At 38.9% G+C, this 15,636-nt stretch overlaps 1 protein-coding gene across 2 annotated transcripts in view; it reads right to left on the minus strand.

The window, feature by feature from the left end:
- LOC126259317 (band 3 anion transport protein) overlaps positions 1-15,636 on the minus strand; it is a 782,039-nt gene that overhangs the window by 174,083 nt on the left and 592,320 nt on the right. For both annotated transcript variants that reach the window (XM_049955995.1, XM_049955996.1), the window contains exon 11: positions 775-980. In XM_049955995.1, coding sequence (XP_049811952.1) covers positions 775-980 — 206 coding nt within the window. The remainder of the gene's footprint in view (positions 1-774; positions 981-15,636) is intronic.

Here is a 15,636-nt window from a genome sequence, read left to right on the forward strand (position 1 = left end):
AGATAACAAATCTTTGTCAATCTCACTCTCAAAACTTATATTTTATCTCTACAATTATTTCACTTTGCTCAAATGAAGTTTATATTTACAGTCTTCAGTTACATCATCATACAACTTTCTGACATCACCACACTAAATAAGAAAGTAGCTCTTGTAATCTCTGCAATAACAAAACTTTTTGATCCTGTGATAAATATTATTATTACTATATACTTTATCAATTGTCTTCAATTGATCATTGCTATTAACAACATTATATTTACTACAAAACAGTTTCACTCTGTACAAGACACTTCTCTCCTGATTATATGGAGAAAATCAACAAAAAATGTATTATAGAACACATTCCCACTTTCCTTTCACAGATCTGTCTTGCCAGCTGCATAAACGCAACTCTCTTACTTCTTTATACTCTGCTGGACAGAAATGATGGAATTGCCACTACAAAGTATGTCACTACAAAGATATTTTGCCCTTTGGAACAATCTGTCCATCTGATTAACTACTTACAACTCTTCAGTGCTTTGAAAGTAGGTGTTTGTGAAACTCAACAGAATTATCTCATTTATGACACAGGATGAAAATGAGATGTGAGCATTTTTATACACTAATAATATGGTATCTTGGTTTCTCAGTTAAACTGACTGATGATGTCAAAGATTTAAGAGGCACGCATTAAAAGTGAGGCTACAAAATGATTCATGGAGCAAATAGATACATTGTACAGCAAGAGGAGACATTTACAAAGGAAATTAAGGAAACAAGGAAACTCACCTGTAAGCTTGTGTAGCTGGAGAAAGTCCTCTTCATCCCAAAACGAAACTTGTCATGATCATTCACATGGCGATGCCTTAGCAGCAGTGCACGCATCACGGTTGGCTTATCCTCTGCTTCTATCAGTTCATCAATAACCATTTGTTCAACAACTCTGTAAGCTACTCCAGGGAGATCTCTCTCCTCAAGATCAAGTAGCACAACACCTGTGGAATGATAAATAGGTGTGGCAGTCTTGTCCATCACCGTTCTTAATGCAAACATGGCTTATCCTCTGCTTCTCTCAGTTCATCAAGCACTTCACATGTTCAACATTTTCCATCCACTTTTGGAGTATTTCCTGACATTTGTAACATCATGTGTCTTATATTAAATTACTTGTCTCGGCTTCATCTACTTCACTTCAGAGGTGTTTAAATGTTAAAAATTACTTGTCTCGGCTTCATCTACTTCACTTCAGAGGTGTTTAAATGTTAATAATAATCACCCTGTATAACATTCAGTATAATATTGAGATACATCACACATTTATGTACACCAAACAATGGAAAGTCCAGGATGAAATAACAACAGTATTATGAAAAGGATAGATTTCCACCCACCAAACAGAGGAGATGCTGAGTCGCAGACAGGCACAAAGAAAAGACTACAATATAATCAAACTTTCACTCAAAACACCTTCTTTGGAAATACAGACATACATTCGCACAAGCACAACTCACATATACGTGACCACAGACTTTGGTTGCTGTGGTCAGACTGTGGACAGCAACAGTCTTTTTTCAAAAAGGATGGAATGGATGAAGTATGATGGAGTAGGGCCAATAGTGACAGGTAAAACTAACTAAAATTCATGTGAAAACACAGTGACATAAAAGAGGAAAATAAATAAGAAGATGATAATAGTGGGATGCAGGTCAGTGGGTGGATATATATGAAAAGGGAAGCAGGGGCAGCAGATGTAAATGGACTGGATAAGGTTAGTGTGTGGCGCTACAATAAGGGAAAAGAGAGAGAGAGAGAGAGAGAGAGAGAGAGAGAGAGAGAGAGAGAGGAGAGGAGAGGTTGATAAGGTCGAGATTCAACAAGTTTTCATGGCAATTGAAGGTACAGAAAATAACGAGTGAAGCTTTGTGACAGTGAGGGAGGAAGTGTGATCAATCTGAAAGTCTAGATTCAACAATTCTGTATGGCACTGGAAGGTATGGAAAATAACAAGCAAAAATACATGACAGTAAGGGACAACGTGTGATGAATATGAAGGCCTATGAACAATTATATCAGTGGAAATAATGTGGGATAGGAGATGCAACACCAGATAAAACACAGAATAGAAGAGAAAAAAAAGGACAGACACAGAGTCGAGTAATGCTTTAGAGAATAGCAACAAATGAAAGCAGCACTGATTTGGAGAATGGAATAAAATCTGTGGAGCAAAATCAAACAATGGAAAGTCTAGGACAGAACAACAAAAATATTATGAAAAGGACACTTTGCTATTTACCATATAGAGGACATATTGAGTTACAGACATGCACAACAAAAACTGTCATACATTTGAAGTTTTGGTCAAAAGGCGTTCTTTGGAAATGGAAAACACACACACATTCACATAAGCACAACTCACATACACATGATGCTCTCCCTGGCTGCTGTGGCTGGCCAATGGACAGCAGGTGTTGTCAGGCCACAGTGGCCGGGGCTGGATACTGTTTTGTGCATATGTGTGTGTGTGTGTGTGTGTGTGTGTGTGTGTGGGAGAGAGAGAGAGAGAGAGAGAGAGAGAGAGAGAGAGAGTGTTGATGTAAAACTGTTTTGCTATCTCGTGTGTGTGTGCGAATGTGTGTGTTGATGTAACTATCTCAATTCGGCTTCATAAAACTTGTAACAACATTTTACAATAACAAATCCTGTGTTCAAACTGTCAAGCATTTGTAACTTTTAATTATAAATTAAAAATGCATCATTTAAACAATACTGTGAAATATGCTAATTTTTGTATGTTATTTATACTGCTGTGGCCACACCCACCATGGAAGTATAGGTTTAGCCATGGTTAGGCAGGTAGTCTGTATAGGTTGTTGCCAGAAATATGTAAAATAATATTTTTCTTTGTCTGATGAAATTCGGAGCAATACATGAAAAGTGACTTAAAATGGTGTTTGGATTCATTACCATTACTAATATTCAGGCAGAGCTACCCTTTTCATTTTTTTAAGATAATTTTTTGCGATCATTACAATGTTTATTATTTCATGAATTTTGAATGGAATATCTTACAAGTGATCATGTGTATGTGAGCTGTGCTTGTGTGAATGTGTTTGTGTTTCCCATTCTCAAAGAAGGTCTTTTGGCTGAATGCTTAAATTTTGTTGTGCCTGTCTGCAACTCTGTGTCTCCTCTATATGATGAGTAGTGACCTGCCCTTTCGTATTTTTTTTATGTAATCAATTTTTGTATAAAAATATGTCAGCTTTTGACACCATTTACTACAAGAATTTGAGTTGTAAAAAACTCATCTTTTCATTGCAGCTGTATTTGTAGAAATGTAATAAAATGCATCATCTGGCTCAATAATGAATTGCTCAAGGTAATAAAATTACCTTGTAGAAAAAAAGGGAAACTATCTGTCTTTGAAGAACAGTCATAATGTTGAAACTGTACCTTATTAAAAGGAATATTGTAGATTTTTGTAGAAAGTAATCCAAAAAACAGATTACACACTTTATGAGAAGAGCACAGCCACAAAGGTAATAAAATAAAGATAATGTGGAATACAACGCAGAAGCTGGGTGGCAGAATCAGAGATGAATAGGAGCAGTGATCATTTGGTAGCAGATGTCCATAAGTTTGTAGTGTTTCACAGCTCTTTAATAGGCACTTTATATTGGTAACCCATAAGACAACATTGACAGGCTCAGTAAATGTTGTCCTGGAATACCTGAGACCAAACTTCACAAAAAACTTTAGTGACATTAATATGGTCTTCACTACACCACAAGAACTAATGGCTACCACAAAATCTTAGCTATAAATATTAAAAAATATTGTGGTTACAATAAAATATCATTAACATTATTCAAGAGAGTTGTTCTGAGTTTACTAACTTCTTAGGTTATTTTTGTAAACTTTCATTTATCTATCATATATTTTCAGAATGGGTGCAGTATATGAATAAGGAAATCCCCTCAAACCTACAGGCGGTTTCACTTCTGCCAGCATTCTTAAAACTTTAGAAAAGTTAAAACGTATACATCTTCTTAGCCATCTGACTACAGATAACAAATTTTTGAAATCACAATTTGGATTTCTAAACAGTTCTGGTACTCATGAAACTATTTACATATACACTGAAAGAGTACTTAATTGACTACACAGTAAATTACCAGATGCTAGTATATTCTTTGAGTAGAAAATGCACTGAACTGAGTATACTGCAACATACTTTTAAGTAAACTAGAATATTACAGTATCTCATGAAATTCTGTGAAATTATTGAAGTCACACTCATGTAAAAGAAGACAAAGGGTGTCAGTATGTAAAAGTCCTATAATACAGTCTCCATCAGAATGGTATCAAATTACAAGTAACATTCCACAAGGTTCAAGCTTGCAGTCCTTTTCTTCCTTGTATGTATTAGTGACCATTCAACAGGAATATCACCAGGTACTAAGTTTGTTTTATTTGCATATGATACTAACATTGTGATAAATAGCAAATCAAATGTAGTTTTAGAACTAGCTCTCCATACTAGTCTACCTTGTGTAAGCCACTTCATCTTTTTATCTTTTTTTCTGGTGCCAATGTACTCCTGAGTATTTCCCAATGGAGATTGGAGTGGGTGACTGTATTACCTCTGGAATATTTCACTAAAGTGTACACCATCATCATTAAATTGTACAGCAGAGCTGCAATCGGGAAACACTGAAATACACTATATTCAGTTAAGAACCTACATACAAGGTATGTTCAAAAAATTCTGGATCTTTGTCCACGAAATTTTTCTACATTTGTTGTTGTTGTGGTCTTCAGTCCTGAGACTGGTTTGATGCAGCTCTCTATGCTACCCTATCCTGTGCAAGATTCTTCATCTCCCAGTACATACTGTCAACCCACATCCTTCTGAATCTGCTTAGTGTATTCATCTCTTGGTCTCCCTCTACAATTTTTACCCTCCACGCTGCCCTCCAATGCTAAATTTGTGATCCCTTGATACCTCAGAACATGTCCTACTAATCGGTCCCTTCTTTTTGTCAAGTTGTGCCACATACTCCTCCCCAATATTATTCAATACTTCATCATTAGTTATGTGATCTACCCATCTAATCTTCAGCATTCTCCTGTAGCACCACGTTTACCTTTTACTTATTCTGCATGGTATCCTTCGACCTCCACAATTGATACACTGCTCCCAATGCTATTTCCATTTCCAGAAGCAGTCTTGGTATGCCTCTTGCTGGATCACATGAAGCACTGTCTGTCTTTTATCTCCTTTCCCAACCCATTGTGAAGACAGAACCATGGTCTCAACAACATAACAATAGACCCATGTGTCATCACCAGGCATGATTCTCTTAAGGAACATCCCAATCTCATTTATGTGATCCAGAAGCTCACAGATTGCGTGGCCAGGGTCTTTCTGGTCTTGACTCATGAGCCGTGGGGCAAACTTGGCAGCAACACAATGCATTATAAATGCTGTGTCAGGATTTCATGACATGAAACAACTGAAATGTCGGTCAGTCTTCAATTGCATGCACAATTTTGTTAACATTCCAGACATGAGCATTGTCGGTAGGTGTCGAAGGGCATCCTGAATGAGGGTAATCTTTATCTTCTGTCCTGCCATTTTTAAACTGTGTGAGCTATTCATAATAGCAAGTACAGCTTCAGCACTCATCTCCATAGGCTTCTTGGATCATTCGGTGTGTCTCTATAAAGATTTTCTTGAGTTTCAAGCAAAATGTAATGCAGGTGCTTAGCTCCTCTAACACTACTGTCACAAAATTTGCAAACTATGTGACACTATGTTCTACTCAATACAGCACTGAACAATAACTAACAGACATACAACAACGAAACTTCCAGCAGTTACACATAAAACACAGATGTGAGCAGGGTGCCAACTGCAATTCGCTCCAACACACCACTGGTGCAAAATTATGAATATTCTGGAATTTTTTGAGCAGACCTCATACAAATGATTTGAAGTAAATTATTCTCTTCTTTTGTACCTTACATGATTTCCATTTATCCAAAATCCTTCTTTACCAATCATATTTACAGAAGGAGACGATCTGATTCTTAAGTAAAGTACTGTATATATTTTTTGTACTTATAAATTCATTAATTCATTTACACGCCATGCCTCACAAATTGCAACAAAGAAAAGAGGATTCAGTAACATGCAAGAAGTCAAGTTATGTATTTTTGTAGGCTCCTATCACCAGTGTAAGTTTAAATAAATCATTCTGGGGATTAGCTACATCATTATGAGATGATAAAACAAATTATACATTAACAGGCAGAAGCAACCACTGCTGGTTACTTCTGTGAAGTATACTAACAACAAATTATTACAAGCGGTAATCTGCTAAAACTGATAATTATGGTAACTACTTCTAGATTACCTTACATATGTTTGAAGAAAAACAGCTTCTTTGGAGGGGGGAAAACAACACTTCCTCTTTCTATATCATTTAGCTGCTGTTGTTCTCAGAACTTCAAGCAAAGCATTTACGTAACTTCTCTGAAAACTACCGAGCGAGGTGGCGCAGTGGTAGCACACTGGACTCGTATTCAGGAGGACGACGGTTCAATCCCGCGTCCAGCCATCATGATTTAGGTTTTCCGTGATTTCCCTAAATCGCTCCAGGCAAATGCTGGGATGGTTCCTTTGAAAGGGCATGGCCGACTTCCTTCCCCATCCTTCCCTAATCCGATGAGACTGATGACCTTGCTGTTTGGTCTCTTCCCCCAAACAATTCAATCCTTCGTCGTAATCTCCACTCCACTCTCTGAAAACTACCTACAACAGGTAGTTCAGAACCCCACTGATGATAGAAATATATTAAATCCAATAGCAACAAATAGACCTGAACTATTTGAGGATGTCTACGTCAAAACTAGTGTCAGTGATCATGACACAGTTGTGGCAAATCTGATTGCAAAAGTACAAAGCACAACTAAAACAAGCAGAAAGATAAATATGTTTAGTAAACTAGATAAAAAAGCAGTGGACTCATATCCCATTGAGAAACTTGAAATTTTCAGCACGGGACAGGAGCATATAGAGGACCTATGGCTCAAGTTTAAAAGAATAGTTGACCATGCACTGGATAATATGTACCCAGTAGAACAGTTCATAATGGAAGGGACCATCCATGGTATACAGTCACTGTAAAGAAACTTCTAAAGAAACAGAGACTACTGTATAACAGGTATAAAACAAAGCATAGGGCAAAAGATAGAGAGATAATGAATGAAATGCATCTAGCTGTCAAGGGAGCAATGCATTAAGCCTTCAATAACCACCAGAGCAAAATGTTGTCAAACAATCTTATACAAAACCCAATGTATGAGTACAGGTTGTAGACAAAGGGTTGACAATATATGGAAGTTTGGGTCTGTTTGTGAGTAGTGCTCGGATAGCCCAATGGTAAGGCGACCACACACAATAAGCAAGAAATTCTGGTTTGAGTCCCGGTCCAGCACAAATTTTCATTGCTGTCCTTCCATTATGCAGCTGGTGGTGGTCCATATTAGCAATTGCGAATACATTTCAAAGAAATTCAGGTCATATGTAAAGACTGGCAGCAAAATTAGTGACCAGTCACTCGAGAACGAGACAGTAACTGAAATTGAGTGTAGTAAAGCAAAAGCTGGAATTCTGAACTCTACTTTCAAATGTTCTTTTACAAAGGGACCCAAGAGAATTGTCTCAGTTCAATCCTTTTACCACTGAAAATATGAGTGAAATATGTGTTAGTGTTGTCAAAAAACAGCTGAAATCTTCAAAATTGAACAAAGCATCAGGGCCTGATAGGATTCTATACTGAATTTGCAGCTGAGTTAGGTCCTCTGTTAATTACAATCTATCTCATATCCCTTGAACAAAAACCCTTACCCATTACTTGGAGGAAAGCACAGGTTACACCCATTTACGAAAGCTCTGGATCAAGGCAGTCAGTCCAAACAGTATTTGGCTCAGTACCACACCTATGCATGTTATCGAAAGTACATCATGTCGGATATCAAGTGAAATTTGTCACTGGATTGAGGAATTTTTTGGTAGGGATTATGCAGAATGTTATTTTGTACAGAAAGTCATTGACAGCTGTAGAAATAACTTCAGGTGTGTCCCAGGGAAGTGTGTTGGAGATACTGTTGTTCATGATGTATAATGCAGACATTATTAATAATAACCTCAGACTTCTTGCAAATGATGCAGTTATCTATAATGACATACTGTCTGAAAGAAGCTGCATAAATATTTAATCAGATCTTGATAAGATTTCAAAGTAGTGCAAAGATTGGCAACTTACTTAAAATGTTCAGAAATGTAAAACTGTCCATTGCCGATAATTAAAATGCAAAGTATCCTGTGGCTCTAATATCAGTGTAGGTAAAGCAGGCGGCAGACTTCAGTTTACTGGTAGAATACTGGAGAAGTCCAATCAGTCTACAAAGGAGATTGCTTAAAAAATCACTCTTGCAAGCCATTCTAGAACATTGCTCAAGTGTGTGGAACCCATACGAAACACAACTAACAGGAGATATTGAATGTGTACAGAGAAGGGCAGTAAGAAATCACGTTTGTTTGTCTGTCCCCGGTAGCTGAGTGGTTAGCGTGACAGACTGTCAATCCTGAGGGCCAGGGTTCGATTCCTGGCTGGGACGGAGATTTCCTCCACTCAGGGACTGGATGCTGTGTTGTCCTAATCATCATCATTCCACCACCATCAACATGCAAGTCACCGAAGCGGCGTCAAATCGAAAGACTTGCACCACGCGGGCAGTCTACCCGACAAGAGGCCCTCATCACATGCCATTTTTCTACTGGTAGAATACTGGAGAAGTCCAACCGATCTACAAAGGAGATTGCTTAAAGAATCACTCTTGCAAGCCATTCTAGGATATTGCTCAAGTGTGTGGAACCCATACCAAACACGACTAACAGGAGATACTGAATGTGTACAGAGAAGGGCAGTATGAAATCACATGTTTGTTTGTCCGCCCCCGATAGCTGAGAGGTCAATTCGCTGCTCGGCCACCGAGCTGGATGGACGTGTGGCGGCAGCGCTAGGAGGGCTGGTGTAAACAGCGGCTGTGTGGCTGTTACGAAGGTCAGTAGAGTGCTTCGTTTACTTTGCATCTTTCAGTGATTTAAAATGACAAAATGAACAAAATTAACTGTGAAAGAAGAGATACGGTTAGATTCACTTTTGATTGGACCTGTAAAAGACCAAAGGCTTTTAAGATCAACGATTGGCTTTCAGTAACAGTTAAGATCACAGGAGATGAAATTATTGGCGTTCATCTTTCTTTTGTTTCCAATTCTGTCTTTTTGAAATTGATTTCCTCTAATTTGTGCTCCTCAATAGTTGACAAGTGTGGTGGCAAAATGAAATTTAATCATGCAGACGGAACCGTTAGTGGCGTTCTTGTTTCCCATGCTGGGCTAGGCATTCGAACAGTGAGAGTTTTACAACTGCCGTTCGAGGTCCCTGCCGGAACAATCAATACTGTTCTTCAGCCCTATGGTAGGGTTGTATCTAATATTGCAGAAAAATGGTCGGAGCAATATATGTTTCCGGTTTTGAATGGAGTTAGACAGATTAAGATTGAGCTCTTACGACATATCCCTTCTTACTTGAATATCTGTGGCCATTGCGCTCTCATAATTTATGATGGGTAGCCACGGACTTGTGCGTTATGGAACACCACAGGGAACGTCAGAAGTGAGTACAGTAGAAGGCGTGTTCCTCAGTTACCGACTAACGAGGCGGCTGTCCCGGGACAAGTTGTTAGCATGCAAGTGACGTACGCTGCCGTGGCAGCTAGCCAGGCCCCTTATCGACATAATATGGCCGAGCAAGTGGGACCTTCCGACGCACGCACGGAAACGGGAAGCACCACGGAGTTGACTAACGATGACAATCAGAATCTGGCCAGTAATGATGTCACTGAGTGTGCACCACGCTTGCCCTCTGAGTCTGACAACTCTTCCAACAAGCGACAAGCTTCATCGATAATACCTGATGTAGACGTGATAGAGTATGAAGCGGTAGTTAGACATGAAAGGGCCAACATTCCAGAGGGAACTACAGTGGATGGACATAAAGAGGAAGTGATGCAACAAATAACTGACAGCCACACAGATGACAGGCCACCACAAACAGGTTTAGGAAATGTCAAAGGAAAAGGGGGGACGCAAGAAGACGAACCAATGACGCCACCCATCTCACGTGTCGTAGAAACAGCAGCAACGGCCAGCTCCGAAATTAACGGAGCTAAAAAAATCTTCCGCCACGAAGGCGGGACAGGTGACTTCTCCTCGACCTTCCATGGAGTCGCTAGGAAGTTCACCAAAGGTTTCACTGATGATTTCACCAAAATCATCAAAAACTAAAAAGAGACGAAGAGTACGTCAAGCTGCAGAGAACTTGGCCCCTCCTTTAAGAGAGCGGCTGAGGAAGATACAGGAGACCGAAAAGAAGGACGAAGATACACAAAAGGAAGTGGTCGGCGAGTGTTCAGATCAGAACAAGAGACAAGAACGGGCTGAAACGCCACACAGAACATTTGAACCCTTGCATGACAATACGACATCAGATATGCACAATGAAACAAGGACAGGGACACGACATCACCACGCCATGATTTAACTGGGAGGACGAAAAGGAGGATCAGACCGATGCAATGGGGGCAGAAGGGGCTTTTGAGGAAGAATTTTTTTATTAAAAATTGTCACACTGAACTCTAAGAAGAAAGAAAAAAAGAAAAAAGAAAGAAAACCGTCAATGGAATAAAAGTAAAATAAAATAACATTATATATAGTGTGACGTCATACGCGCGTGACTGCGTGTGAGATCGCTCTCTAAGTTTTCATCTATTTTTAGGTACCAGATATATATTTTAACGGTTTTTGTGATAATATTTACTATATAAGTGACTTATTAGTGGTTTCTTCATTCACCTCGGCCTTTCTTGTGTTGTGACCTGATATTTGTGACTGTTTCGTATCGAGCAACTTAACCTCTTACCCGTGTTTACATTCCGCACTGACCAGTTGCAGCTGTAGCGGCGCATCGAAAGCTAAGTACTAATTAATTGTCTGTGTATAGTAGTTTATTTAGGAACTTTAGTAGTCTTCAACTGGCATTCTTGATGTTTTCCGGTGAAATAACTTCAGAAGAAATTTTTGCGAACTGCTTTCAGTTTCGTTACTGTCATTAGACGTTTGATTTTCTTTCTGTGTTAGTATTTTGTTATATTCTCATTTGTTGTTGATTAATACTGTCAATAATAGTAGTTACTTTCCTTGTGGAGCAAGTTTGTGATTATTGTAGTCAGTTTTTAACATCTTCTTATTGTAGTAGCGGAACTTATATAAAGTTGTTTTCTTGTTTCAATAACTGTAAAATTTTATCATGAGTGAGAAGTGTGGGCTTTGCCGTAGGTTCGTGAGTAGTGGATTGCGGTGTGAGACTTGTTCAAAGTATTTTCACTGGGGGGAATGCAGTGGGGAAGCCAGTGGGCATTCTGGTGAGATCCTCTCCTGGAACTGGAGGTTATGTAGCAAGAGTAAGTTGATAGAGGAGCAGGAGCGTAAGATCTGTGCCCTTCAGGTGCAGTTGAAAAATGCACAGGAGGAGCTAGATAGGATGAGGAGGGAAAAGGGGGTTGGGGAATGGGAGTTGGCTGTTGGCAAGAGATCTGCTAGGAGAAGGAGATTTTCAGATAGTTTTACTATTGGTGTTTGTAATAGATTTGACCAACTGTCAGAGTCTAGTGGAGAGGGCTCTCTAGTAGCTATAGATGTAGGAAGTATGCAGCAGACCTCAGCAGTTACGGTGGCTAGGACAGTTGCAAAGTCTAAGAGAAAGAAGAAGGTTCTGCTGTTAGGTAGTTCTCATGGTAGAGGTGTAGGCCAGCAGTTGTAGGAAGTTTTAGGGAGTGAGTACCAGGTCACCAGCATTGTGAAGCCTAATGCAGGATTGGCTCAGGTGACTTTCAACATAGGGGGGTCATGTAGGGATTTTACAAAAGAGGATCAGGTAGTGATTGTGGGTGGGGCTGGTAATAGTATTGATAGGGATGGGGAGTATGACATAGATGGTGACCTGGAAAAGATAGCCACTCAGACTGGCAACACGACTGTGCATTTCGTGGAACTGTTTCAGCGTCACGATCGGCCTCATCTTAATACAGCCGTCAGGCGTAATAACATGAGACTTGGGGGTGCGCTAATGACAGAAGGCATGAGTCACATTTCAGTGGTTTTCGGTGGAGTCTATCAGCAGGACGGGTTTCACTAGACATGGCCTGCACCTCAACAGGTATGGAAAGGGGAGGTTGGCAAAGCTTATAGGTGACAGCATAGGTGGGCATGCGGGGATCACTCATGGGAAAATTCCGGTAGTTGTGGGTGTTAGAGCTGTACCTTTTTTAGATTGAAGTCAGCTGACAGGTATTCCTGCTTAAGGGAAGTCTCTCTAACAAAGAAACCACTTTCGACAAAGCTTAGGTATCCGATTAATGAGGGAATTAGTATATTTCATCAAAACATACAAGGCATTAGAGATAAAGTTAGTGAACTACTTAAAGATGTTGACTCTGAAATTATTGGTATATCTGAACACTTCTTAAATAAGGAGATAATTCAGAGGCTTCCTTTACCAGGATACAGGTTGGCTGGCAGCTTTTCTAGGAGCTCTTTGCGGTGTGGGGGAGTAGCCATGTATGTGAAAAACGGTATCCCATTTGAGTCAATTGATGTTTCAAAGTACTGCACTGAAAAGGTGTTTGAATATTGTGCAGGTGTGGTTAAATTTAGTGGAGCTAAACTTCTTACTGTTGTTATTTATAGATCCCCAGACTCCGATTTCACAACATTTTTGCTAAAGCTAGAGGAGGTTCTTGGTTCACTTTATAGGAAATACACAAAGTTAGTTATATGTGGTGACTTCAATATAAATTGTATAAGTGATTGTGCAAGGAAAAGGATGCTGGTAGACCTCCTTAATTCATATAATCTTATACAAACCGTATTCTTTCCAACGAGAGTGCAAGGGAACAGTAGAACAACCATAGACAATATTTTTGTTCATTCGTCATTACTAGAAGGGCATTCTGTTAGCAAAATGGTGAATGGCCTTTCAGATCATGATGCACAAATTTTAAGTCTAAAAGATTTTTGTGCTGCAACACATGTTAAATATAGTTACCAACTTTTTAGGAAAGCTGATCCAGTTGCTGTAGAGACTTTTGTAAACCTTATCAAGGAACAAGAGTGGTAAGATGTTTATAGTGCTCATACAGTAGACGATAAATATAATGCTTTCCTCAATACTTTTCTCGTGCTCTTTGAAAGTTGCTTTCCGTTAGAACGTTCAAAACAGGGTACTAGCACAAACAGGCAGCCTGGGTGGCTGACTAAAGGTATAAGAATATCTTGTAGAACAAAGTGGCAATTATATCAAAACGTTAGAAACAGTCACAATCTAATTGCAGTAGCCCATTACAAACAGTATTGTAAGGTGCTTAAAAAAGTTATGAGGAAGGCAAAAAGTAAGTGGTATGCAGATAGAATATCTAAGTCTCAGGATAAAATTAAAACCATATGGTCAGTCGTAAAGGAAGTGGCTGGTCTGCAGAGACAGGTCGAGGATATAGAATCATTGCGTAGTGGGAATGTCCGTGTTACTGATAAGTCACATATATGTACAGTATTTAATAATCACTTTCTGAATATAGCAGGTGAACTAAATAGAAACCTAGTCCCAACAGGGAATCATATAGCGCTCGTAGAAAAAAGTGTTCCGAGACTGTTAGCTGAAATGCTCCTCCATGATACTGACAAGAGGGAGATTGAGTTAATAATTAAATCAATAAAGACCAAGAACTCTCATGGATATGACGGGGTATCTAGCAGAATACTGTAGTATTGTTCCATGTATGTTAGCCCAGTACTTAGCCATATCTGTAACTTTTCCTTTAGGAGTGGTCGGTTTCCTGACCGATTAAAGTACTCGGTAGTGAAGACACTTAAAGGGAGACAGGGATAATGTTGATAATAGTAGACCTATTTCTATGCCATCGGTGTTTGCTGAAGTTACCGAGAGGGTTGTATATACAAGGTTACTGGAGCATTTAAATTCACATAATTTGCTGTCAAATGTACAGTTTGGTTTTAGAAATGGCTTAACAACTGAAAATGCTATATTCTCTTTTCTCTGTGAGGTTTTGAACGGATTAAATAAAAGGTTGCGAACGTTAGGTGTTTTCTTTGATTTAACGAAGGCTTTTGACTGTGTTGACCACAAAATATTACTGCAGAAGTTGGAACATTATGGAGTAAGGGGAGTAGCTTACAATTGGTTTGCCTCTTACTTTAAGAACAGAAAGCAGAAGGTAATTCTCCGCAATATTGAGAGTGGTAATGATGTTCAGTCCCAATGGGGCACTGTTAAATGGGGCGTTCCCCAAGGATCGGTGCTGGGGCCACTGCTGTTTCTTATTTATATAAATGATATGCCTTCTAGTATTACAGGTGATTCAAAAATATTTCTGTTTGCTGATGACACCAACTTGGTAGTGAAGGATCTTGTGTGTAATATTGAAACATTATCAAATAATGTAGTTCATGAAATAAGTTCGTGGCTTGTGGAAAATAATTTGATGCTAAATCACAGTAAGACTCAGTTTTTACAGTTTCTAACTCACAATTCAACAAGAATTGATATTTTAATCAGACAGAATGGGCATGTTATAAGCGAGACGGAACAGTTCAAGTTCCTAGGCGTACGGATAGATAGTAAGCTGTTGTGGAAAGCCCATGTTCAGGATCTTGTTCAGAAACTAAATGCTGCTTTATTTACCATTAGAACAGTATCTGAAATAAGTGACATTTCAACATGAAAAGTAGTCTACTTCGGATATTTTCATACGCTTATGCCATATGGTATTATTTTTTGGGGTAATTCTTCTGATTCAAAAAGGGTATTTTTGGCTCAAAAACGGGCTGTTCGAGCTATGTGTGGTGTAAGTTCGAGAACCTCTTGTCGACCCCTATTCAATAGTCTGGGAATTCTGACATTGCCCTCACAATATATATTTTCTTTAATGTCATTTGCTGTTAGCAATATTAGCTTATTCCCAAGAGTTAGCAGCTTTCACTCAGTTAATACTAGGCAGAAATCCAATCTGCATGTGGAATGCGCTTCCTTGACTCTTGTGCAGAAAGGAGTGCAGTATTCTGCTGCATCCATTTTCAATAAGCTACCACAAGAACTCAAAAATCTTAGCAGGAGCCCAAACGCTTTTAAGTCTAAACTGAAGAGTTTCCTCATGGCTCACTCCTTCTATTCTGTCGAGGAGCTCCTGGAAGGGCTAAAAAATTAAGCAAATTCTAGGGTTACATTCTTGATTTTCTTTATTTAAACTAACGACGTGTCACCTGAATATGTTTCTTATATTTCATTTTATCTGTTTCTACAATCGTGTTATAATTTCATGTATTGACTCGTTCCATGACCATGGAGACTTCTCCTTAATGTGGTCCCATGGAACAATAAATAAATAAATAAATAAATATATCTAAACAGAAGTTATTGTATGCGGCTCCAATAACATGTCCTC

Source organism: Schistocerca nitens, chromosome 5, assembly GCF_023898315.1.
Source record: "Schistocerca nitens isolate TAMUIC-IGC-003100 chromosome 5, iqSchNite1.1, whole genome shotgun sequence".
Lineage (NCBI taxonomy): Eukaryota > Metazoa > Arthropoda > Insecta > Orthoptera > Acrididae > Schistocerca > Schistocerca nitens.